General features: G+C 36.9%; 1 protein-coding gene across 1 annotated transcript in view; it reads right to left on the bottom strand.

Moving 5' to 3' along the window:
• LOC112052842 (rho guanine nucleotide exchange factor 11) overlaps nucleotides 1-27,518 on the bottom strand; it is a 201,028-nt gene that overhangs the window by 37,792 nt on the left and 135,718 nt on the right. The window contains 1 exon segment of the mRNA XM_052886750.1: nucleotides 456-555. Coding sequence (XP_052742710.1) covers nucleotides 456-555 — 100 coding nt within the window.

Here is a 27,518-nt window from a genome sequence, read left to right as displayed (position 1 = left end):
CCAACCCTTCGTTAGAGATCCTTAAAGTTTTATCTTAAAATGGTGTATTTCGAAGGGTTGACGCGAAGCTAATTAACTGGGGATGAACTACACTTTATACTCATACAGTTGAGGCTCTGGATCCTTGAAATCTGCTAACTTCCAAAGCCACCACGGTCCAAACTCCATAATTGGATAGCGTACTACCTATGGTTTCAGCTTTTATAAAATGACGAAGGTCTGGCTGTCGCTGGCTCTCCGTCTACCATTTGTAATTAGCAAACGATATCTAAATCATTATTAACGACCGAGAGTCATTAGCAATCATAATGATGATTTTATGAAATTGAAAACAAAATATTAAATTTTGTAACAGCGCCACCTAGCGTGCAATAGCAATACTACGCCGTGTTTCAGAAACACACCACACGACTTTACACATCTAATGCCATCTATCGCTAATCTCTGGAACTTACTTGGTTTCCTTTTCGGGTTCCTTTACCGTGGTGTCGCTAGTGTCAACGTCCACGTCTGGGGCCGAAGGCTCGTCTGTTGATCCTTCTCTTCTTGAATCTCCTGTTGAAAGAAGAGATTTTTTTGTTAATAAAACAATATAAAACCTCAAATACCCGCGAGTAAATTATATCGATTACTAAATGATGTTTTTATCAATTCAGCAGGAAAAACCCATTAGAATTATTTTGTTATTTACAAATTATACGTTTAGACACGCTTATGTAACAAAGAATTGTATCTGACGATGTTTTTTAATAATAACTCGTAAAATCAGAGTACGGAAATCGATCCTGCGCCATGGAAATTTACTTCGTACGAAATTTATTTACGTAGTTTTGAAAAATTTCATTAAACTTTTTCACAAAATCTAGGTGTATAATAAGCGATTATGTAGATTGTAATATAAAATATGGTGGAATTTGGTTACGAGTAGTGGTTACTAAAATTGGAGCTCAAAAAACATTCCAGATTCTGGATACTTGTTATTTATTAGACGCTTTGTTTGAAGAAAGAGAAACCAAACTGCTCAATATGCTCATTCATCGCTACACGCCCCTCGGCCCGCGCAGACCATCCGGAGTGTTACGAACGAAGTTGCCAAGCTATAGGTTCATCGGCTGTCTGTCTGGCATACGATAATACAATTCCATAAATCAAAATATAGTTCCAGAGTGCTATCCAAAACAAATCTATCACCATCGTGTCTTTATTATTCGACCAAGGGTAAGTTTTTATGAGGAAACAGTAACCAAACTGCTCAATACGCGTCTTACGTACATTGACTATAATGTTGCAAGATCCGTCTGTCTGGTCTAAGATAAAACCATTCCATAAATCAAAATACAATTCCATAAATCAAAATACAGTTTCAGAGCACTATCCGAATCAACTCACATCGTTGTGTTGTTATAGAGCACATTTACAGCTGTTTGATGGGATAACACACACATAATTAAACACAATAATACACTAGTTGTTCAGTAGTGTCCACGTGTTATCGCGCTAATGTATCGGCGCATATTATCAGTGGCGGATTCACGAATTTGCTATAGGTTATAATTAGATACATAATACCTACATGTTAAGTATATTTATATAAGACGAAAATTTTTGGCCTAATTTTGCCGTCCCTAAAATCCACCGTCCTAGGCTCCAGTCTATTTGGCATGCTGGTACAGTGTTTTTCAGATAGCATGGGTACGGTGACAGTTCGTTTCACTCCTTCAAGTTTGCTGTGATTCACGATAATAGTACGTAGGTATTATGAACGTCATAAGGCAACTATCACAGTACCCATGCTATCTGAAAAACACTTTAAATCCGCCACTGCAAATAGTGTAGTATATAACATATAATGTGTATAATTGAGTGGATACGTCGATGATCTCACTCCGCTAAACACGTCCGTTCGCTGAGAGCAATACGATGCAGCAATGTCCTGTAAGCCAGGATCGGAATGCATTCTTTACTTCTCTATGCGTATCTATACCAATATTATAAAGAGGTAAAGTTCGCGGTATTGTAGAGGGAAATCTCTGGATCTACTAAATGAATTTTTTTTACCACGTTATTTGCGAGTGCTATAGGCAATATACATTTATCCCAGTATTCCCAAGGGAACGGTAACTTCGCTGAATGTCTGTCCATCACAGAGTCCAGTTCTATTATCATTATCAACTTGTCAAAGGGCAAATACAGGGTGATGCCTCTACTAATGATGGGTATTTAGAGCTTAGACACAGCACACTGCTGCAATGCAAGCTGGTGAGCTTGTGAGGAGTACTGAGGTGTTTCAGACCCTAGTGCCAGAAGCGTTGGTGTGAAGTACAATATAAATATCGTCTAATCGGCGCCAAGTAGTAAGGAACATCCCAGCCAATTCTCAGAGTCGTGTCGGTGTGATGTTTGGATACGGCGCGTTTCTGCTAATCATCTTGTATTCAGGGAATGCGCCTATTGGCTCGAACAGATCCATTGATCTTGCGGTGTAAATAAAACATAATTTCTGCTGAAGTATTTGGGTTGATTAATCCGGGTCATGCAGCCGTAGGTTTGCCGACTTTATCATTAAACCTAGGGGATTTGTTGTGTGTATAATATTCAAATAATTTCTCTATCTATATAGCCATGCGTATAAGAAACGAAGAAGGAAATCGTTTCGTACGAGTTCTAGGGAAGTCAATGACATAGGGATCTAAACCTACCCGGTATCTTGCAGTGCGATGGTAAAATCGTACGGTAGCATAAGCTGAAATAACTCCTGTGCACACTCCCCAAAATATATTTGGTAAAATCCAGCGTGGTCCTGGTATGGCCCCAACCTCGAAAGGGTCCATGTTTTCCATCGACATATCTTGGCCATCTTCGTTAGCGCGTAGAAATGAGTCTTCTTATTCTCTGTCAGCTGGTCTGCCCATCGTGTTGGTACGCATATTTTTGATTATCCATTCATGACAAAGTCTATGGCGACTCCACACCATAAAGCAGTGTTGGACGACATCAAGCGGGTTAAACCTTATCAGCCGATAGACGTCCACTGCTGGACATAGGCCTCTTGCAAGGACCTCCAAGCACAACGATCTCGAGCCGCCAGCATCCAGCGGCTCCCTGCAACCCGCTTGATATCCTCGGTCCACCTAGTAGGGGGTCGCCCAACACTGCGCTTTCCGGTGCGGGGTCGCCATTCCAGCACCTTGGGACCCCAACGTCCATCGGCTTTTCGAACTATGTGGCCCGCCCATTGCCACTTCGCGACTCGCTGAGCTATGTCAGTGACTTTTTTAAGGCTGGTTAAAGGGAGCCGGAAAATATCTCAAGAACGTGGTATTTTGAACTCCATACAAAAGGCACACAAAAGGCTGATAATTATGATATTTATTATTTACCTGAAGAGGAGACCTGATTTGTTGAAGTGTAAAAGTTTCAGCTCTGGTTTTACCATTTTCTTATAACTTTCAGATAGTCTTATAAGTTGTGTCACTTTCTTACTTTATGTCAAATGACAAAGACAAAATATGTCAATAAGCTACTAGACACTTATCAGAAGGTGGTCAAACCCAGTTGTAACACTTTTGTAATTTAAAAAATCAGATAGCATATACGAGTATGTTCACTTGATCGATCAATGTAAAAAAACGGTGTCACATAACCCCAGAACCCCACCGTGCTATTAGGGGCACATTGGCGTCAATCACAACCGATGCGGGCGTTTGTTTGAAGTGAAGAGAGCGCCTGCGAGGCGTCAAGCGCGCGCGACCGGTCGCAGTTTCCTTCTCAGAAGCGCCAAGTAGGCGCATAATTAAAGCCACAAGCGCACTGACGAGACGTCTCGTGCGTCAAGGTTACGTAGGTTACCAAGGTTGAATTGAAGCCTTAGTATACACACAACAAAACCATTTTCCGTTATTAAAAGCATATCAGCTATATCTTGATATCCAAAAACAAACGAAAAATATATATAAAGATGCATCACAAGCACCTCTTTCGTAAGTCCAGCGGTTAGCCTACGTTTTTTACGCCAGGAACACAAGTTCCTGTGTCGGACTACGACCTACAAGATATACTGAGATTTTCAGTCAGAATTCTCGGCCCGGAGTTTGGAAGTTGGTATGTTTACACCCGCCATCCCAAAAAAAAAATCCATCATTGGAGCGTGGCTCCTATAAAGAGGGAGGTCTAGGCCTATATTAGGCCTTAAAATACCTACTTCGACTACTTGAATAAAGAGAATTCGAAAGCAATATGTAGCATTATTATAACACGCAAATCTTAAGTTGGTTAAAGTGCGCAGTGGTGCAAAGACGGAGGTTCTGGGTTTTTGTCCCCGGCTGGGCTTATTGAGGTTTTCTTAATTAGTCCAGGTCTGGCTGGTGGGAGGCTTCGTCCATTGCTAGTAACCACCCTACCGGCAAAGACATACCACCAAGCACTTTCCTGAACAATGTCGTGTAAAAATGCATGTGGATTTGCATACTATACCGAACAAGTTAGCCTGCTTCCATCTTAGATTGCATCATCACTTACCATCAGGTGAGATTGTAGTCAAGGGCTAACTTGTAAAGAATAAAACGTTTCAAACCTCTACAGAACAGGCATAAACACAGTGGCAGTACTACCTCGAATAAGTTCTTTCACAGATAACTACTACTCAGTTTGCATTTGCACCTGTAACTGTAAACAATGTGGTCGTGGCTTTATAAGTTTATGGCGACATCACACCGACTAGTTCCTTATTTGTCTTCACCGTGTATGGGACGGGACTGCTTTCTTTGATGGAAAGTGTGCGGGATATTTTTAAACGTCACTTTAGTTGGTGTCCACTAAAAGGAACACTGGAAGCCTTTTGAGCAATTTAATGACAATCACTTCATCCATCACAGTCAATAGATAAATTTAAAAATATTATATTAATAAGATTAATAATTATTATTATATTTTTTTTTTGTTTTGATGTACTTTAGGTTGGTACTTGTAAGATCTTTGAAAGGGTGCACTGAAAGAACTTGTTGCGATATTTTATATTCGTCAGGTTTTCCCAGAAAAATAACAAAAGTCTTGTCTCGCTCTCGCCACCATTTTCCTCAAACCCTCTTTTGGTTTATATTTACAATATTGTTATGCTAAATGTATTACAACAAATCTTATTTTATTTATTTTTGGATATTTTCGAAATGACACACTTTGCATCGGAATTAGAATCAACATCTGAAGATGCCTCGGTTTCAGGACAACGAATGCCTTGTCCCATGGATTTCGTCGTTTTTTCACGAATAGTAGCAAAATAAAAATAATAGTTAAGCATTATTTAATACTATAGTTATAAAAATTAAATTAAATAAAACATATATTTCTGTTCAAAGGAAATAAATTGAATTGAAATGATCTAAGTAATACCTAATACATTATAAACATTTTCTGCTGATGTCTAAGATCATACTTAGCAGACAACTTCAAAAACACGAATTTCGAAGTCTCGACACGAGTCGGAATGCAAGTAGGTATCGATTCCAAGATCTCCAACAAAAACGTCAGACTGCACACCACTGGGATGCAAAGCAGTCGAAACTCGTTAGCAGAAATTCCTTACTTACGGGTTTTATAAGCAAAGATCGATCTCGTTTTTTGCTGACATTGTCAAGACTTGTGATGACTCATGCGCCGGTGGGGTGTGACGTCACAGCCCCTGAGGCCACTCACCCCGCTCTCGGCCCCCGGGCTTTGGGAATTCAGCGCCACGGGCCATTTTTATTTTGTTAATCATAACTACTTACCTGACTAAATGCTTGTAGGTAGGTATCATGAGGTTTTAAAACAGTGCTCTACCCTAATACTACAGACATTGTCCTGTCACATTGACGGTCAATTATTCTCACGTTTCTGCAGCGCAAACGGCAGCGAAGACGTTTCATAAGTCGAGCCGTCATGCACGCAGTGACCAATACACGATCAGTTATAGTCGTGGGTGCTGGAGAAACGTGAGCATAATTGATCGTAAATGGCGTGCATAAGCTTCTTTCATATAAACCGTATTTTTAAGGAAATATCAACGCGACCTATAGGACCATTTTGTCGACTATTCCACAAAGATCAAAGGTATGAAGATAGGTAAGTTATTCAAAACGGTAATATCACTCGAGGCGTTGTCCAAGATTAAAAATAAAAGCTATCCGTTAAGCCGGAAGCGAAGGCACACAACCTGACTCGGTCACCGCCTTACCGGTCGCCACCTTAGAGCGATGCCCCATCAGTGTGTTGCGCTGCGTTACATTGCGACGTCGCAGCGTTGTCCTTTTCCGTATATTTTATACTACACGCCGCTCCACGAAACAAGTCCGTAGACGCAACGCTAATATCTTAATGGCGCTAATTGTCATTTGGTAATGGCGGTATTATTGTCATTTGTGTAAGGCGCTGTCAATTTTGTTCAGGTTTTAGCCGCGGTACTTCTTTCGTGGCGCGGAGTCCTTAGGATGCCCGCGACTTTGTCCGCCCTTAGACCTCCTTAACATGGCCTGGTCGCAAAATCCGTTCTTGGCGAACTGCTACTAAACTATAAACTTATTGCATTCCTGCCAAATTTCATCTTTTTACGTCAAGCGATTTCCGATATATCGTATATTAGCTTTCTCTTTTATAAATTGTATATTAGCAGATATCTCGCGTACTTCTCATTTCCTACTTACTCCCTGATAAAGTAACTTTCTATAGTTGAAGAAATTATTCAAATAAATCCACTAGTTTTTGAGTTTATTCATTCTATTAAACAAAAATACTAATCTTACCTCTGTACAATATTAGTATAGAAGCCGACATGACACATTATATCTTTGCTTTTCTATCCGTTTATTGAGATCGACTGAGTGTGTATAGTCTTCTTGCACTGCGACGTCGTGCGTGATTGCAACGCAGGTGTGGAAGACTTTGCGACGACATAGCACATCGCACTAATGAGGCATCTCCTTTACCGGTCACCACTCGCCAGCGGGTGGCAGACTGGCTCATCGGCATGCGCGGCCGCACTCCGCCGGGAAACGCATATAAATAGCGTATCCTTGCGCGTTGACTCAGCGCGCCCGAAACGGCGCGTGCGCTATTGTCTACAGTTCGATTCCCGGGCGACGTATTTGGGTGGGTGATTAAGTTTTTATTGTTAAGATGTTAGATTAAATGGCGCAGTTTTGCATGCGTGTGAATATATAGTTAATTTTGTTGTTTTCTACCATAGACTATTGATTGTTATCGCGTCAACATCTGGTGACACTCGTAATTTTTTTGGTAGAAATAGATTAAGTGATAAACCTTTGACCGATCGAGCAGGTTTTTTTTTAAATTACCGAATAATATTTCAAGTAAAGTCATAGTTTTCATAGACTTAATGGAGTTAGTGCGGGATGGCAGGTTGATAGTAATGATCGATTTTGTAACGCTCATTGCCATGTTATACATAGATATTAAAAAGCTGCCATAAAACGCTTTAGGTTCTGTGGTCAGAAGTTAATGACAATGACCGGGCACGATAGCTATACCTACGAGCATTTTTTTTATTCTTCACAAGTTAGCCCTTGACATTCAACAAGGAGGATGAAATCTACACCCCTTTTGGTTTCTACACAACGTCGTACATGAACGCTTAATCGTTTGCCGGTACCACGGCTTAAGCCTCCTACAAGCCAGACCTGGACCAATTAAGAAAATCTCAATCGGCCCAGCCATGGATCGAACCCAGGACCTCCGTTCAAAATCCACCGCGCATACCACTGCGCCACGGAGGCCGTCAGAAACGTGCTCTCTCAGGCTCTAACTGTAACTTCACCAACTCGGCTTCTCTGGACTGAGAATTTTCACAGACCCACGACTCGAACACAGTGACCTGAAACCGTATAGTGTAACCACTGGACAAACACAACAGTATACCGGTACTTAAAGGTATTGCAACACTGCCAAAACGGAAAGTCCGTCAATCAGGTCGTATCGGCAGTAATTCCGCGAACGTATCGCTTGCCACCATCCCACCGGCACATCGGCCGAGTTATTGTCACTCGGTATAAAATATAAACACACGTTCGCAGAGTGCAGTGAACTCTCGAGATTACAGAGTGAAGATCGACTTTGTATTGCCGTCTGTTGTCACTTGTCGGGAAGTTTGCTGTGTTTTATGGATGACATTTTCTATATATCTATGTTATGCAGCCTACAACGAGACCAGGCTCCTTTTAGGAGAGAGGATGAAGAGCTTAGACCTGCTCCAATGATAATTATAATCTCTTAACGACCAATCATCAAAATTAACAACCCATGTTCGGCTCACTGCTGAGCACGAGTCTCCTCTTAGAATGAGAGGGGTTAGGCTAATAATCCACCACGTTGGCCCAATGCGGATTGGCCGACTTCACACACGTAGAGAACTGAGAAAATTCTCAGGTATGCAGGTTTCCTCAGGATTCCTTCTTCACCGTTTGAGACACGTGTTATTTAATTTCTTACGAATAAAAAACACATAACTGTAAAGTTGGGAGGTGCATGCCCCGGACCGGATTCGAATTGAAGGCAGAGATCATATCCACTGGGCTATCACGAGTCTGAACGACCAATATCTTACGTTAATTATAATGACTGTTTTTTTCTGCAAATAGTATGATAGCACTACATAATTATTAGCTATGAAGTTGATTGTTCTTGTAAAGTAAGACTTCTCAAAAAAAAAAATAACTTGTAACCTTAAATAAATTTCTAGAATGCTACTTTCTTGTATCAAACCAAGCATCGAGAGACAAGCAGCCGGGCAACTGACCTAGTGATATACGACACAAGCAACTATCAAGCGTTCTATTGACTCCGCTGATAAGAAAAATGTATGAGTACCTACATTAGGGAGCCTACACACGCAAAGCAGACATACGGTAAAAAAATACTGTCATATCGACTGGTTACGACAGTCGGTAATAATATTGATTATGGTTGCTGTTGTATAAATCAACAGCCTAGATTGTCAATAGATGAGTCTATAAATACAAGCCTCGAACAGGAGGGGGAGTTAGTTGCACTTTGGTGCTACAGCAGTACGTATCACGAGGTACTAAGTAGATACAGTGTTCAACCAACTGGATGTGATAACCCGAGTGATCAACCGATCACCCAGAGAGTGTGTGCAAACACTACAGTTGCATATACCAATATGCAACCCTAATCAATATTATTGATTGTGTTTGGGCAACCTTACGTTGTTATCGTTCTGCACCCTCAAGAATAAGATTTGAGGCAGGCTCGATATCGAACACTTGTGAAATATAGGTATGTCGAAAAGGTTATCAAGAGCATAGGATTACAATGTTAGAATTGACTGACAGCTTATTTACCTTTTTTCTGTTACTTAGATCCTTACTGCGATCTCACCTAATGTTGATTGCAACTATCTAAGAAGGTAACGAGATGACTTGGAAGAGGTAGGTAACCTCTAACGCTTTCTTCGCTGCATAACTATATGCAGCAATATACGAACTAGGTACCTACTACGACTCTGTACTGTACTGGCAGTTGGGGGTACTTGCTCTTGATGGAACCAGTTCGAGCGACAATCCTATCGCCCGCCACTGAAGATCAAGCTAGGGATCGAAACCATACCCATAACCACATTTCGATATTTTTTTCACTGCCTACATCCTTAAGTGCCCTGTATACTTGACGACTGTATACTTGATGGCTGGCGTAACCTAACGAAACCAAAGCCTTGTCGTAGCCGAACCGTGAAAAGTCTTGAGTTCAATCTCTGTACGATAATACCCAGCCCTAGTAGAGTATTAGCTAAAGAGGAATATTGGTCATGTTTACAAAAAGGTGTTTTTCGTTGAAAAAACGAAGATCTAGGCAAAAACGATTATTATTACGAGCAAACGAATAATTTCGCACGCCAAACGACACAGCGGCACTGTTTTATCTGTTCGGACTTCGGACACAGCACATGCGGTATAGTATTTTATTTATTATCCATAGCCTCATCTGTATGATTCCACGGGCGAGGTATTCAGAATGTTTAATTGCCGCGCTGTAAACATTGGTATCGCCACGGTCGTGCGACGGACCGACCGTTGGGTTATTATGTTGTTATAGTTTCGTCTAGGGCCGCTGCACACGAGTAATGTAATACATATTTTATTTCTTATAGTTGTTCAAAGGTTAGTCGCCATTTTAAAAATTTACCAAAATGAAGTCGCAGTCTACGATCTATCTGAATACATCACCTAAATTTTCGAATCCCTTTTTTTCCCTTCCTTTTTAACGAATATGTGCCACATATTTTATAATATGACCAATATTCCCATTCCCCTCCAACTAGTCGGGAAAGACTGTTCTAGGAGTGGGTACGACAATAGACCAACGGGGCGGGGATCGACCTACCATCCCTCGGTTATGAGTGCGACCGCTCTTACCGTTGAGCTATTGAGGCTACTAAATAATGCTAATGCTATTTCATAGCATAGGTACCTATTTCATAGAAAACCAAGTGTTAGACTCGATATTATCGTAATATTAACGAAAACACACATAAGTATTCAAACTAAACGTATTTTGATTTATACGATTACCAAATAAATATAAAGGTTTACAATTGAAATCGCTTCTCGAGACTTCCGAAAGATCTTTTAATTATTAAGCTTTCCCGGGAAGGTTGCTGAAGTCAGTGATAGGCCGGTATCAAAGTGTTTAGGAAGTGAATGACCTAATAATATATTAGGCTTACACATACTTCACTTGAGTCCCCTCTTATATGACAATACACTTTTGTAATAATAAACTATAATACTTTATATGACAATAGATTTTTGTAATAATAAACTATAACACAGCTGTTTGGCTGTATGGCGCTTATCTAGTATTAGAGATCAGCATAAGCGACATGTGTAATCTATCATACACGCTGAGGTGAAAGTCTTGTGGTACCTTACTAAATATAAGTCCGAGAAGAGTCGTGTACTAGTCTTTATCAATATTAAAATAGAAAGAGTAGTTCCATTCCATCCATTTTACAATGATTTGATAGTATAAAGAAAATCATAGAGTTGGCAGCCCTGAGCAAAATCAATAAAATGTGAACGTTGCACGCTTGTATTTTTACCATTAAATCGTAAACGTTATCTTTGAAACACTGTTATTTATGAGTTTGCAATATTTCCGTGATTTCCATCCAATCGCATGGTACATTGACAGCGAAGGATTTCTTTTAAATACAGAACATTACACATGTGTTATTAACTGATTATATTAAGCAATATCTTACACTTAATCTATATACTATATTATAAAGATAAAAGATTTGATTGTTTGTTTGTTTGCAATGAATATGCTTCGAAACTACTGAACCAATTTCATAAATTATTTCAATTCTTTCATCTAATTCCGCACAGCTTCCCAGTGGCACAAGTAGTTTTGATAAACAGACGACTAAAAAAGATAACTTCAACTATGTAAGTAGGCAAAGCATCAATGCATAAATGAGGTGCACGCCACCCATCACGTGTAGCCAGTTTCTTGATCGACCATGTCCATAATGGATGACTTGCCAAATATTAATAACTAAATAATAAATATCAAAAGTCGCAAGTGACATGTAACGGTATCGATATAGTTTTTGCTACTGATATGATCTCGAATCTCAATAGCTACTCGTAAGATTGTGGGTATTACCTATTCAGTTACCTACAGTAGGGACGAGATAACAGGACCGTTCTGAGGTTTGTGACACTTCATGAAAATCAACAAAGTTCGACAAAACAATTGCATTATTTTTTTGTTAGCTGATGACGCGGAATATCTTGTGTTGTTAATTAGTATACCTCAACAGAATAGTATAGAATTCGTCTATTCGTCTTTTTTGCTACGTTGTCAGTGAATAGTATATTATATGTTATCTCTATGGGAACGAAAACCACAGAGGTCCGCTAGTGGAATATAATTTTACTATTATACGAATGTGTGTTTCCTAACTATTGTGTGTTATATGAGACGGAGACTTAAGCAATTAATTATATTTCTTTATAACTATTTTCTATCAGGCCTTGCGATCTTGTCGCTACCATAGTCAACTAGAAAAGAAAGTATACTCATGTATCAACTTCACATCTTACAGCTATATTCTATTTTAATCAAATTTACTAAGATTCTTTCTGTTTGTGATTTTGATATAATTTCAATGTAAGTCTTGGGTTTAGTTAAGATTGTTGACGGCTATTGGCTTCACAATTACAATAACTCTTTGCTAATAACAATGACGTGGTTCAATTTTAATTGATGGGAGTACTAGTAAGTTAGCAAGGGAAAGCGATCGCCTTATGACGTAGTCGTGTCCGCTGAATTATTTATGGGTATTTCCAAGTGGGGAAACCCACCTTACCCTTAGGAAAAAAGCACCAAATATGTGTAATGTAAATGTACTCTTCCAAGCGTATAAAAACATGACTGGTGGTCAAGTTCAACACTGAGGCAGCTACTTACGATTGTGTAACTAAATCTTTTTGTCTTATCAGCGACAAGTATTACAATCTCACTTGATAGTAGATGATAACACCATCTTAAGTGTTTACTTTCTACTTCCGAGGAGAGTATATAAATGTAAAAGTGCTTCTTTATGATTCTTTGATCTCTACTGATGGTATTCTAGATTGAATTGTGTAAGGATTTTTATTTCTTTCTACGCAATATCTAAAAGCTATACAGTATAGCTTTTTGATATAGCGCACGCTACATAATAGCCGCGAGGGTGGGAACTAGCCACGACCGAAAAACACCATAACTACCCGATTTATGAATAACTATTAGCAGCATGAATTTATTTTGCTATTTTGCGATAGGCATTCTAATAAAATAGTCTGGCATGCGTCCACAGATCCGCATCGTACGTGTCGAACGCATTGCATCAAACGGATTTTAGTATTCTTTGTATTGAAAGTCATACAAGTGCGTGTCCACTTATCCGCGTCGTACTGATCACATCGAACGGATTACCGTAAAATTAAAATTAAAATCCGTTTACGTTTTTATGCGTCCGATACGTACGATGCGGATCTCTGGACGCCTGCCATTAATGTCCTTCACCGAAGCATATTCAGGGGCCTTCATTAACTCTACAATAATTGCAAAGTACATGGAGACCTACGAGTAGTTCTAGATATGACATGAGGTAATCGCCAAGGGGTCTTGGTCTTGCTCTCTTCTTAGCATAAAGGACACATGCATGTCACCCTGGGCTTATAACGATTTGGTATGGACTCCGCGTTCTAAAAATTACGTCACTGTAAAGTATTATTATCATAACGAACCAACACGTTCATACAGAGGTCCATACAATTATTTAATTGCCTAAGCGGTGACCCGCCAGCCCCGAGCAGGCGAGGCGAGCGGGTTACCAGTCGAGGTCGGCGTTTGATAAATTACAGATCGATGTGCGCCATGGTAACTCGTGTTGTGAATTAAAATTAATAGTTATTTATGCCACTGTCATGTAATGGTGGCCATTGTATCACGAGTGCTACAATCGCTAATTACGTGCAGTGGCATACAATACTTTTTCTACGGCCATGATAAAAGAAATAAGAGAATTAACAAAACTTGGTAAATGGAGGTTTGGTAATTGAATTAATATTTAATTGGGGTTAGGCATGGCCTTCTCAATTTTTGTGTCAGCGTGGCCTCATAGATTTGGTCTCGCCGTGGCCTCCTAGATCTGTTTCCTATGAGGAAGCCTGAATTTTTGTAGCCAATGGCATGGCATTTAAAAATTAAAAAAAATATATATTTTGGCACGGTTTACCTGTGTGGTACTGAATATTACCAAACCACCTGCAGGAATGAATAGCTTTGTGAGATGGTTTGAGTTTATATTGAATAGATTACGAAAAGGGAGTAGAAAAATTTTATTACGATACCTTTTCCTTGAAGTCATTTACAAGAAAAAATTCAAAAGATTTGTAAAGGTATTTACCGCGATCAATATTTGGCTTATAGTTACTTAAAATCAGACCTTCATGTCTTATTTTCAAGAATAAAAGATTTCGAAGTTCGTAGCTGATCGTATCCGTGGTAATAAAATGATTTCCAGATAAATAAATTAATTAATAAAAAAAGTAAAAGAACTCACCTTTAGATCCACTGAACAGCCAAGAATTATGTTTCTCTGTATGCTTCTTGATCAACGGACTGGCGTCCGCTATGCTCGCTTGTCGACTCCTACTGGCTAGAGGAGTTTTGACATTCTTCTTTTTTCCCTTCTTCAACGTCCCACTGTGAGATTTCCTTAAAGTGTTCACCTTAAGAGATTGACTTTTCCCTCTCACTTTACTCTTACTTCTAGAAGTTTGTCTACTCAATCTCCTTCTATGCTCACCGGTTAATTTTGGAGCGCGCACGTCTTCATCAGAATCCGTCTCCACGGGAGGTTTGGGTTGAGATACGGACGCAAACCTTTTCTCCTCTTCCAGGAAGAACCTCGTATGATTCAATATCTCTCTATTATTTACAATACCATCCACCGCTTCGACCACGGCTTCCACTGCCTTCATCGAAGTCGGTGTTTTCTTTCTCCTCAAAAAATTTAATGCACTGACCGAGGAGCCTTTACTGCTTTTCCTTTTAGGAGCATCTGTCGAGCTATTCTTTCTGCTTTCACTTTTATCATCTTTTTTGCTATTTTTCCTCAGTTGATCGAGTTTCATAGTTGACCCATGCAAGGAATCTCTGTCCTCTTCGCTCCAAAGACTTTCTCTAGACTTTTTCTTATCAAAATCCTTTTTATGATCAAATAGTTCGTCGCCCAAGCATTTCACTATTTCTAGTGGGTTCGATAGTGACATGGTCTTTCTGTGACATTTCTTCATCCTATTCAGGTCTCCTTCTTCGTCAGTAATAGCTAGTTTGAGAGATTCTTTGCTTATGGTGGGAGTTTTGCTGAGTCTCGGCAACGCATCGTCGCTCGCGGAGATAGCGTCGCTGTGACCGTCGGCCGACTCGTAGAGAGACTCGTCACTTTCATCTCGCCTCTCTATGAGATTATTTTACAATTAAACAACGCATCAAAAGTTTAGGTTTCCCAACCATTGCAATTTAAATATTAAAAATTAATGTCTAAATTTTATGAGCACATACCTTTGGCAACTATACAATATTTAAGATTTTATCACTAGGTACCTATAGGTTTACATTGAATTCTACTAAGTACTTACATCCAAATAGGTACACCAATGGATTAAATAGTGAAAGCCTAAGCCTCTCATTGTGGTCATCAATCAGTTCACCCTCATCGGTAACGAATTTTACAGCCTACGAATAAATACCACTTTCAAATGTATATTATGGGATAATTTTCCCTACGTCCAATGTTGACCACTTTCAAATGTATATTATGGGATAATAATTTCATAGTTAAGATGAAAATGAACGTATTTATCTCATTAACGGTATATATAAATGAGTTAATATCAATAATTATACATAATTGTATTGAAATATGTTTACATGGTCTTAAGTCAATAAAAAGGAGCCTTGCGGACGAGTGTGGCATTTAAGATCGTGTAACAAGAAGTAGCACAATGTACGTCCGGATAGATAATAGCTATCTCAATGATTTATCGATATTCACAGGCTGTTATAAATGACGAACGAGCGACTGCGCGAAGCATGACTCTTAACAACAACATAAGAACGCTGCTTCATGCAAATGTTCCAGTACATCTAAATTGAATAATATAAAATTAAATACTGATTGACAGACTCTATTTAAGAAAAGAGTAAGATTAAACCTCCATAATCAATCGTAAGTTTATAACCTCCAAATCATGACTAACTAAGAAAACCTAAAATCAATAGGTGTACAAAAGAAGAAACAACCACAGTAGAAACTGGTTTTGGCAGAAAAATGCGAGAAGGAACACGTAAGAACTTAATAGCCAATATCCTAGTTATATTTTTGTTAGATGGGATAAAATACTTACTACCCACTTTTAGCAATACAAAGATAGATGTGCAATTCTTCAGAACGCTGAAGTTGATACAAATCTCAAACGAATACTATAACAAAATATTTGCTGAAGTATTACCATATTACCATTCAAGCTACACTATTTTTGTTAAACTCCAAAAAAAAAATTCAATTTGTTTCAAAACCCCAAATAACAGATAACCAAATCTAACAAACTGATTTTGAAAAGTATCACTTTTAAGTTTTATATCTCAATAGGTAGAGTACAATGAAGAATAACTGAATCTAAAACAAATTTAAAAAGAAACAAAGTTAAATGCTAAGACACACTTTCTAGTAACAACAATAGAAAGTAGTACAAGTTGACAAAAAGTTATGAATTTAATGATCAAACGTACATGTACAATGTACATTTATTAAAATCGTTTGACATTATTTCTACGACTTATCGAAAGTTACTAATCAGCATATAGCATTATACAGAGCTTTGTTAAAAAGAAAACAGTTAGTATTGTTATTTTTTCAATAAAATATAAGCCATCATCAATAGGGCTTCCTTATTGCACGCCAAAGCGGAAAATCCCTAGGCTTAAGGTAATTTTTAACCAGGGTAGGCAGTGCTTCATAGTCTAGAACTATTTGGTAAATAAACCGTTTATTTAAAAAATTATAAAAGGAAATCAATGCATTTTACGCATATAAGAAGTGCACGTTAATACTTGGGGGATGGGGAGTTATATAAATCCACAAATAATTGCAAATTAATATCACCATACAGATGATAATCTAAATTTATGATTAAAATTAAGTAAAGTTGAATTTAAAAATATTTCATAGCAAATGGTACTCGTAAATTAATTTACTCTAGATTCTGTTTATTTCACAAAATTGGTGGTGAGTGAAATAAATTCGAGAATCTATTATCTAATGAGGCAGTCGTAAAATGTTTCCAATAGAACATAAATAACTTCTGATGTATTTTCAGCGCAGGCTTTCAGGAGACCGGCTCACGGGGACCTCGCCCTGGGGATGGTCCATCGAATTAGGTTAATTCCCCTGTTTTGCATGCTTTATTATTAAAACACGCGATATTGATATCAGAATCCTAGTTATAGATATTTATTGTTAGTAACTTAAAATATTTCACTGACTTACCAACATAAGTTTTTTTTACTTTAAAACAAAGTAATTTAATACGAAAAAATTAATGACAAATCTGGACAAGGAAGGACACATATTATTTATGTAAAAAAAAGAAATAAATTGAAGATCAATGCCAGGTCATAATAATGATGTCAGAATAAATCAAGGCCAAGGATATATCGTTGTTAAATATGCACTACGCTTAAGAATTCATAAGATTTTAAGAAAAGCAGACAAGCTAGTTAGCAGTAATGCTTAATGTTAAGTCTGAATGCGATAACTTTTTGATTTAGCATCCCTAATGACGTTGGTAGGGTCTATTTGAAAAACTAAAATTCAACGATTTAATATTGCGTTAATGTGTTCAACCTTTTGCAGGTATCAAAATCAGCATATTTGTAAAAACTCTTTCACAAATATGCTTAGGTAGAAAAGAAGCAGTACCTGATTAACAAAAGGAATTACGAGCTAAAAATAAAGACAATATAAGACTAACATGACAATACTACTTTTAAAAGGCATCATAAATCTTTGTCAACCTGTAACGTGTAAAATCGGCTTAGAAATAATCAGCGGACCTTGAGACACGTTAGCAATGAAGTCATCTGGAATTGGTTACCCTAAAAACAAATAATCCAACGGGCAAGACAAAACCGAAAACGAGGAAACTTTGTAAAGGAAAATATTATCAATTCAATATGGCGACTCTAAAAATAGTTGCTATCTGGATGCGGCCTCTCGGGGCCACATTGACCTGTTGACATTCGCTGAGATTCGCAGCACCTATATTGTTTGCTTCATAAGTCTTTTTAATGTCTACGAGTACCATTGTAAGTACTCATGTTTATATCTAAAATTACGTATTTAAAGGATTAACTACAGTAGAAATCAAGTGATGCGAACTTTGAAATGGAAACTAATTATTATTAGATAATCTTAAAACAGTATCAAGATATAAAAGAAATAAGACAACGTGGTACACCAGTGGGAGTTTCTATTGTAGGTTCTAAAATAATTCTATCGATACAAATTAAGTTCAAAGACCTTGGAATTCTCACGATTAAAAATTCAGCTGTGCGAAAACGTACCACATAAATGTGACGAGATAAAAGCAGTGAAAGGAATCTTTAGATACACTATAACAAATGAGTTTATGCATTAAATAAAATACTAATGGAAATATTTAAAACCCGTTCAATTTGATGGTTAAGTTTTTGCAATTTTACAAATAAATCATCTATCTAGAATCAATCGAATTATAAAATACACCTGAAGTAAATATTAATTGTTTCACAAACCTTGCATTTAATTTATTTCTCATGAAATATTTTGTAATTGCCAAAGATATGTACTATTTACGACAACTATACTTCATTTTATTATTATGGTTAGGAAACCCTGAAAGTATAACAATATTTTACGAAGAAAACGGTGATTAATTAATGCAAATATATAATTAATTCTGCTCCATTGACGTAAATAAATCACAATAATATATGACGATGATGAGTTTGTGACAACTCATCATTTACGGTACTTGCATTAATAGCATTATTATTATATTAATCACTATTTTCTCAACACTTTTTTTTTACTTATTTCAATACATACCAAGAGACACTTTTATATCAAGTATATCCGAATATCTCCGTCTCTCTTTATCACTATCGGCGGACGTTTCCCTCTCGCTCGACTCCCGCGTCGGCTTGAGTACAATGGGTTTTTTTCTTCTCAATTTGTTGACCATTCCGTCACCTTTGTCAACTTTTTCCGGGACCTTTGGGTCCCGCTTAAACCACATCATCCCTACCATAGGCACTTTGAAACACCCTTTTCACCAAACAGTTGAGTCGTCGACTCAACAAACGATTAACGTCCTTGACATAGAAACGTCAAAGTTGATCGACCATCAACGGGTTGACCATACAAACACTTTTTAGTCTAATTCACTTTTATCAACGATTCGGTTTCACAAAAGTTCTTATTTTGAAAATCCACATCACAAAACTATTTCGTTACGGTTTTTTTTTCAATTTGCATCACTTTTTCACAACTACGTTGCATGTGTTGTGTCACTTAATTTTTTTGGCATCCAAACGTAATTTTTTTTTCAAGCTGAAAATTGATTTTTTACGATGACACTCTTGGCAGGTAAATCAAAAAAATCATTTATTTCAAGTAGGCTCAGTTTACAAGCACTTTTGACACGTCAGTTGACTATTTGTAAAGATTCTACCACCGGTTCGGAAGGCAGGTTCTGCTGAGAAGATACCGGCAAGAAACTCAACAGTTGCTCTTTTGAAAAAGTCATACAGTATTATAATTTACAATTAATAACAATTACTGTTTACATTTCTTATAGTTTTACTTTCTGTGTGAAGGTGGAAGCTGATCCAACGGCCTCCAAGCATCTTTATCATTAAGGAACTCATCAATGTTGTAGTACCCTCGACTAAGTAAATGTTTTTTAACACATTGCTTAAAGCTATGCATTGGCAGGTCCATCACAGTCTTGGGGATCTTATTATAGAAGAGTACACCCAAACCTACAAAAGATTTTTTTACTCTTTGGAGACGATATGCAGAAATAACTAACTTATGCCCGTGTCTAGTAAGACGTGGGTTTAAATCTCCTTTTCGTTTGTACAAATTAATATTTTGTCTTACATATACTATACTGTTATATATATATTGACAGGCTACTGTTAGTATACCTATTTCTTTAAACTTTTGACGAAGGGACTCGCGTGATTTTAATTGATATATTGCTCGAATTGCTCTTTTTTGAAGTACAAATATAGATTGTATATCGGCAGCCTTGCCCCACAATAAAATACCGTAAGACATTACGCTGTGAAAGTACGCAAAATAAACAAGCCTAGCTGTATCAACATCAGTAAACTGTCTTATTTTTCTCACGGCAAATGCCGCTGAGCTAAGTTTACCAGACAGTTTTTCTATATGAGCACCCCACTGAAGTTTACAATCCAAGGTCACTCCCAGGAAAACTGTGGAACTCTCCATTTCTCCAGTACGTGATAAATATATCAAAGATGCTGTAGGGAAATATTAATAAAAAACACCGGCAAACGCGTCTTAGATTACGTTTAAATTTTCGTTTGCTCTTCAACCAATAACAATGCTCATTTTGACCATGAGTCTCATGACTTGGCCATGAGTATTGTAGCTGGTAGATTATAGAACACAAAACTTAAAACGTAACCACATACACATCGCTTCAGACAGATAAATTGAAAATAATATGGGTGGTGATTGCAATCGATTGTTTGTAAAACTCGAAATTGTTATCACGTTTAAAATTGTTAAATATGTTGTAATGTATTTATGTTTCATTATTTACTAATTATTGATTAATTATTAACCCTTTACCACTAACAGTTTTTTCCTATTCAAGGTCTATCAAAAATCTATATTCACTACGATGCAGTACAAATAAAACTTATGCATCAGAAGCACATTGTCACTCTATGAGTACTCCGATCTAAATATAATCTTATTAGTGTTTATTTATATAATCTCATTCATCGCGCAGTAAAGCTACTGCTATACGCTACAACATGCACAACTAAATACATATATTTATTATATTATACAAATTGGCACCGTTATGTGTGAACCCAAATTTTTCTGGAAATATTCGAAAGCTCAACATTTAAATTACCAAATAAATGAACATATTAACCCCATTTTGTTATAATAATGCGTTGTGAATTGTGAATCCACATCACAGTAATATTATAAAGACGAAAGTTTGCATGTGTATATATATTTTTGTTATTTGACGCTGGATAGATTATATTTTGAACTAGCGGACACCCGCGACTTCATCCGACTTTAAACCTCTTTAATCCAGCCCTTATAGTAATATCGCTGTAAAAATGGAGTAACTTCTCCCGTTTTCCAAACATTTTCCTTCACTGCTCTGCTCCTATTGAACATAGAGTAGTGAAAAGTATACTATAACCTGCCCAGGAATATGAAGAATAATTGTACCAAGTTTCGTTAAAATACGTCAAGTAGTTTTTGTTTATTTAACGAACACACAGACAAACAGACAGACCGACAGACAAAAATTTTACTGATTGCATTTTTGGCATCAGTATCGATCACTAATCACCCCCTCGATTGCTATTTTGGAAATATATTTCATGTACAGAATTGACCTCTCTACAGATTTATTATAAGTATAAATTAGCACAAAGGATATTTTTCATCCTAGAAAAATGTTCATGATTCTTACGGTACTTGAAAAAAATAAAGTCGCAGGGGTCCGTCAGCATTCAATAGGTAATTCTCTTACAATGTCGTAGTCGTCAAATGACCTATCGGTCAAGCGGCCGGTCAAATGACAGGAGGACGATAAAACCGTGCGCGGGCGCATGCGGAAGTGCGGCGAGGATGCGGCCTCCACACTTCCTTCGCGGCGACACCTACACAGTGCCGCACTAGGAACAATTGGATTATAAAAAAACTACACAGAGTTTTATGTCATAAAGATTGCATCCGACTATACACAAGTAATTTCAGCAGGTTTCCCAACTTAGGGGTTTTCTCCCCAGATTTAGGGGGCAAATAAGTGAAATGGGATTTTTTAGGGGTTTGAAATTTTTAGGGGTATTTTCAGGGATTTTTAGACTTTTTAATATTATTAAATTGATGATAATTTTAATATTTCTTTCTTGACCTAGCCACTTATAACGACATATAATACGTTATTCTACAACCACTCTGAGGCGACTGGCGGCAATTTTCATCGAATAAAAAAAATTGTTGAATTTATTCATTGTCAACATATATAAATCAAAAAATCTGAATCTTCAGATAAAGACGTAATATTTTGTCTGTATTAAATATAGACTTTTGAAACACATTACAGCATATTATTTCTAAATTATTATGAATTTATATTTTTTAGGAGGACAACTTAATAATTAAGGCGATTTTAGGGGTTTTTGACACAAACTTTAGGGATAAATATTATGGAGAGTTGGTAACACTAGATTTTAGTCTATCATCATCATTATCAGCCGATAGACGTCCGCTGCTGCACGTAGAACTTCTAAACACCACGTTCTTAAGCCGTAAGCATCCAGCATTTCGACATTTTTTTTCTCTTCACGAGATATGTACTTAATGACACTCATCGTACTAGTAGGTCTACTACGATATTAATATTTATCACCCCAAATTTAACACTTCCATAACAATTATATATTTACAAGTAAATATTATCTTATCCGGTGAACTATGTATATTAAGAGGTTAAAAAACCGAATGTTCCGACATTATTATTGCGTTTTTCTTTATTCAGTATCGTGTATCAAAAAAAACAAATCTTAAAATAAATAAAAAAATTAAGTAAAATTAAAAGTAAAATTGAGTAAAATTTGAATTCCTGGGAAGTACAGGAAATGATTTCCTATAGTAGGTATGTTATATTTAAACTTGTTAAGGATAGGTATAGTTATTCTATTTCAGGAATACGGTTTTATTCCGGACCTATTCGTATTAGTAGGGTGACAGTACAAACGCCTGTAAACCAAAACCTGAAGGTCTTTCGAAAATAGTATATCTATAAAAACTTGACGGCTTCCGTAGCGCAGTAGTATGTGCTGTGGATTTACAAGACGGAGGTCCTGCGTTCGATCCCCAGCCGATTGAGGTTTTCTTAATTGGTCCAGGTCTGGCTGGTGGGAGGCTTCGGCCGTGGCTAGTTACCACCCTACCGACAAAGACGTACCGCCAAGCGATTTAGTCCATCATCACTTACCATCAGGTGTGATTGTAGACAAGGGCTAACTTGTAAAGACTAAAAAAAAACTATTAGAAGGATGTATGTTACTCGTTCAGATGGGAAATGTTGATTGGATTCTCAAGTCCACTAATATAGCTTACATATATTACATGGTACTAACAATATATACCTACTATGACTTATCAATATGTACCTACAGTGATATCACCAAATATGCGGGTATATCCACTTGAGAATTCATATAATATTATTCTTTTTAATTTGATTCTTCCTCTAAATATAAAAACCTCAATTAGTGTTACTCATACCTATTTCAGCATTTGTTTTAGTAACTGCAGCTAATGTTTTATCTTTTAAAGATTTTCTACCACCAAACCGATTTATATTTTCAAAAAACTCGAATCGCTTGGAAGTTATTTTACAGTAATCTAAAAAGACCTTTATTTACAAAATCATATTCCATTATTCAATTTATCATTTTAGGGGGGCTTTATACCCCTTGAATGACACAGCTATTTTTACAAATTCTACCTTTCGTCTCACTCCTTGTTCAACCCTCCTGCCCCCCCTCTACCCGGTCTGGTAAACGTGATTATGATTTTCCTTTTTACAAACTCTACCCTCTCGTCTGGAGCCCCTCTATTTTAAAATGTTTCTTTAATGTTTGCGTATACACTTATTAATTTAACCTCTATTATTTTGTATTCAAATGGATGTATTTATAAGATGTCTCTCTTCTGATATGTTCAACTGTCGACATAGATCGCGATCGGCTGATACAGACGATGATTTGGTATTACTAATTACCAGTGATGGACAGTAATTTGGAATTGGTTTTGCACCAATTAATAAATATCAGTCGCTAAAGTATGTTACAATTATTTCTAATTACCTAAGTTGTTTATTTTTCGTTAATTTATTGATATTATTATTAACATAAATTGTTTTTGGCCGTTATCATTTCACATATATTGATTTATCGATAAGTAATTCTAACTTAAGTAAGAGTTAAATTGAGAATCTTCTCGATTTTCTATACGCAGCCAAACGAATAGAGCAAACCGAGGCAGTGAATATTTTAGACCATTTACTGGTATGTGTAATTTTCAACGGTCCCAAATATCCCATAGAAAGGAAAGGAAGGAAAAAACAGGAATCTTAAAAGTAGATTATTTTAACGACTTTACTTCCTACATAGCAATAATATGTGTCCGCTACCTGGTTACAAAAACAAATGTAATATGAACAACGTGCAAACGACCTTTCAAGTTCCCACATCATTACAAGATGCATATCTCGAACTTGTTAAAAACGGTGACATTATGCCACAATTATGACAAAAATATAAACAAACCCAAATTTGGGAAATGAATTAAAAAAGATTTCAACACATTCGAATATTTTGCACTCAACGGTGTATATTTAATATTCATTATAAAGCCTCCACTTAATGTAAATTATGAATAATAACGATTTTAATTAACTTTAAGTGCACCAAAGTGACGCGTATATGGCGACGGAGACACTTAGCCGCGGAGAGTGTCAATTAAAGAAATCATTTTTTTAATAGTTGTTGAAATCATTGAACACCATTTACAGTGCAATTCGAAATCTTATTGTTCCAAGTTAATTGGGATACTCTCTGCTATTTATTCATCTTTAAATAGCGCAGAAATTTATGACTTCTTATAAAAAATTATCGAATGGCAATATTGATTAACAAAAGTCAATAATTAACTCTGAATCTTAATAAAAAAGAATACGTATTTTTTTTTTAATTTAGCCGTGATAGCCCAGTGGATATGACCTCTGCCACCGATTCCGGAGGGTGTGGGTTCGAATCCGGTGCGGGGCATGCACCTCCGACTTTTCAGTTGTGTGCATTTTAAGAAATTAAATATCACGTGTCTCAATCGATGAAGGAAAACATCGTGAGGAAACCTGCATACCAGAGAATTATCTTAATTCTCTGCGTGTGTGAAGTCTGCCAATCCGCATTGGGCCAACGTGGTAGACTATTGGCCTAACCCCTCTCATTCTGAGAGGAGACTCGAGCTCAGCAGTGAGCCGAATATGGGTTGATGACGACGACGTATTTTTTTTAATTTAATACTGTTATTGAGGACAAGGGACGTGGACTGTTTTCTCGATTATATTCGATTGATTGCTAAAGTTAGTATACGCTACGGTATACTTACTTATATACTCACTTTAACTTTACCAGAAAAAAAAAACATTTCTTCTTCAAAATGATTTCCTAACTTAATCTTTTATATTATGAAATTTGAGCATTAAAGTCAGTACTTATTACATTTTACATGGTAAGTACATGACTATCAACGACGAAGCATAAAGTGTAAACATGTCACTGACATTTTTTATACCAACATAAGTGTGAGAAATGAAGTCATAATTTCAAAATCACCATCATGACATCACCCACCAGTGTTTACATTAATACGGCAATTTATATTACAACGGCAACATCAATACTTGGAAATCGAATAAAGCAAAATAAAAATGAGCTTTTAAAGTCATAACATCTCATTCCAGTCGGTCAGAAATTTGTAAAACATTTGACTTACTTAATATATGAAAAGTTTGACGAAGGCAATCTTGTTAATTAATTAAGGGAGTCCATTAACGATCAAACATGTTTACAAAATGGCTTGTCAAACTTAAATTTTTCACTAAGCAATTTTTGACAAACACTTTAAACTATTACATGAGACGAATATCTTGGCATTCCATGGATTCACCGTGTGGGTGCCGGGTCCATCGCGTGGTAGAGAGAAAAACTCCGAGCAGAGATATTGTGACTGCAGGAGGTAGGGTTAAGGAATTCCTTGACGTTAAATTTGAAACACGCGTTAAATTTGACGTAAAGATTAATCGTAAACCATAACATAACATGAAAGATTTTTAGATGATCGTACTTTTCTGCAGGAATTTACAGTTTTGTGTTTAGAACGTAAACACGTAAGTACCATCTAAAAATTTACTAATCTGTCTGTACATAACAAAAGAGTAGAAACCAAATGTCTTAACTTGGAATAAAAGAAACATTACAATTGGGCGATAAAGGTGAAGAGCAAAACTCAAAACTAATTAGGTATTTCAAAACCAAATTAGAATAAGCTATGTCATGTAAGTACGAGTGTGTATTGACTCATTAGTACACCAAAAACAATAGAAACTAACTGCGGATACGCATCCTGTGTGACACAACCTATGGAAGCTACAGGAGGTTTTAATTTAGCCCGACAAAATGCAACCAAAAATAGTATTGGGCGAGGGGAGGAATGTTGGAGCCGCTCTCATATATCTGTTGATTTCAATATCCGACTCAACAGCTGTCAAAACTGAAATATAACACAAATACTTCGAAATCTAACAAAAACCGAATATTAAACAGTTGAGAACAATTCGACTATTTTCGACTTTTCACAAAGTGAAGCATTAAATTTCTTTGTAGTCAGGTAAACATGAAGAATTCTCCTCTTTCAGTTAAACCATTAAAATCCTAATCTTTCTACAGTATATCCACTAGGGCACTCTAGGATTTTCTCTTAATATTATAGTCTATCAGATTAATTTAACCAGTATCTTGACTATCAGGTTGAATGTCAAAACCCAATTACTCAAAATCAAATCAGGAGAAACATACGCTAAATGACATGAAGTACTGTTAAGTAATACGGGTAGATACGGAAAAAAATACATTTAAATCTATACTTATACTTTCTGATGAAAAGCTACCAGTTAGCCTATATGTTTTATAGACAGGGGAACTGGCGTGGGGAGCGCCATTCGATCACCCAACGAGTCGGATAGTAGTTTAGTTTCACAGAAATAACTCGTCAACCCGCATATTGTCACGTACTGGAAATTCAACATGTGTCGATTTATCGGCAGCTATAATTTTCGACGGTTAAAAAACATCAATATCAACTGGCCCCCTAACTATCGGTGTCTTCGTAAATATAGGATTAAGCATTAGATACTTGAGTAGTTTTTAGGCTATTTGTGAATTCCAAGGGGAAAGTTTAAAGTAATGGTTATTTCTGTCACCAAGCACAATCAGTAACGTGGTTTTTAGGCATGAAGAACTTTATTACCGGTGAAGTTACAGAAACGTGAAGCTTATAAACACTAATGGCATCAGTTTTATGTTTACACATCAAAGTAATATTTTATAAATAGGCAATACAACAACAGCTAGAACAAAAGCTATCCAACACCATTCGCCTGATATTTCTATGGAGCCAATCCAACAGTAAATGTTACAACAGTCTTCAACAAACAACACCAAGACAACGCTGACCACATGGCCCTATGCTAGCGACCGAACGACCTTGTACGCACTCGAAATAATTGTAACTGCTACCGTGTACACTGTACAGTCCACAAAAACATCATCGTTACAGGAGAATGAGCTTTATTTCTATAGACACAAGCACATCAGAGATGAATACACAAGCGGAACAGAGTAATCAAAGCCATAAACACAAAGCCATAAAGGATAAATTCCTAGATGTAAAACACATAGGCGAGTTTAGAGGTAAAACTTCTGAAATAGAAGCATTAGAAACTAATGTAATAAATGTCGATTGTGAATGTATTAAAACTGTTTAATGT

The sequence above is a fragment of the Bicyclus anynana genome, chromosome 18 (assembly GCF_947172395.1).
Source record: "Bicyclus anynana chromosome 18, ilBicAnyn1.1, whole genome shotgun sequence".
In the NCBI taxonomy this organism is placed as follows: Eukaryota; Metazoa; Arthropoda; class Insecta; order Lepidoptera; family Nymphalidae; genus Bicyclus; species Bicyclus anynana.
This window is presented reverse-complemented; position numbering and strand designations above follow the sequence as displayed.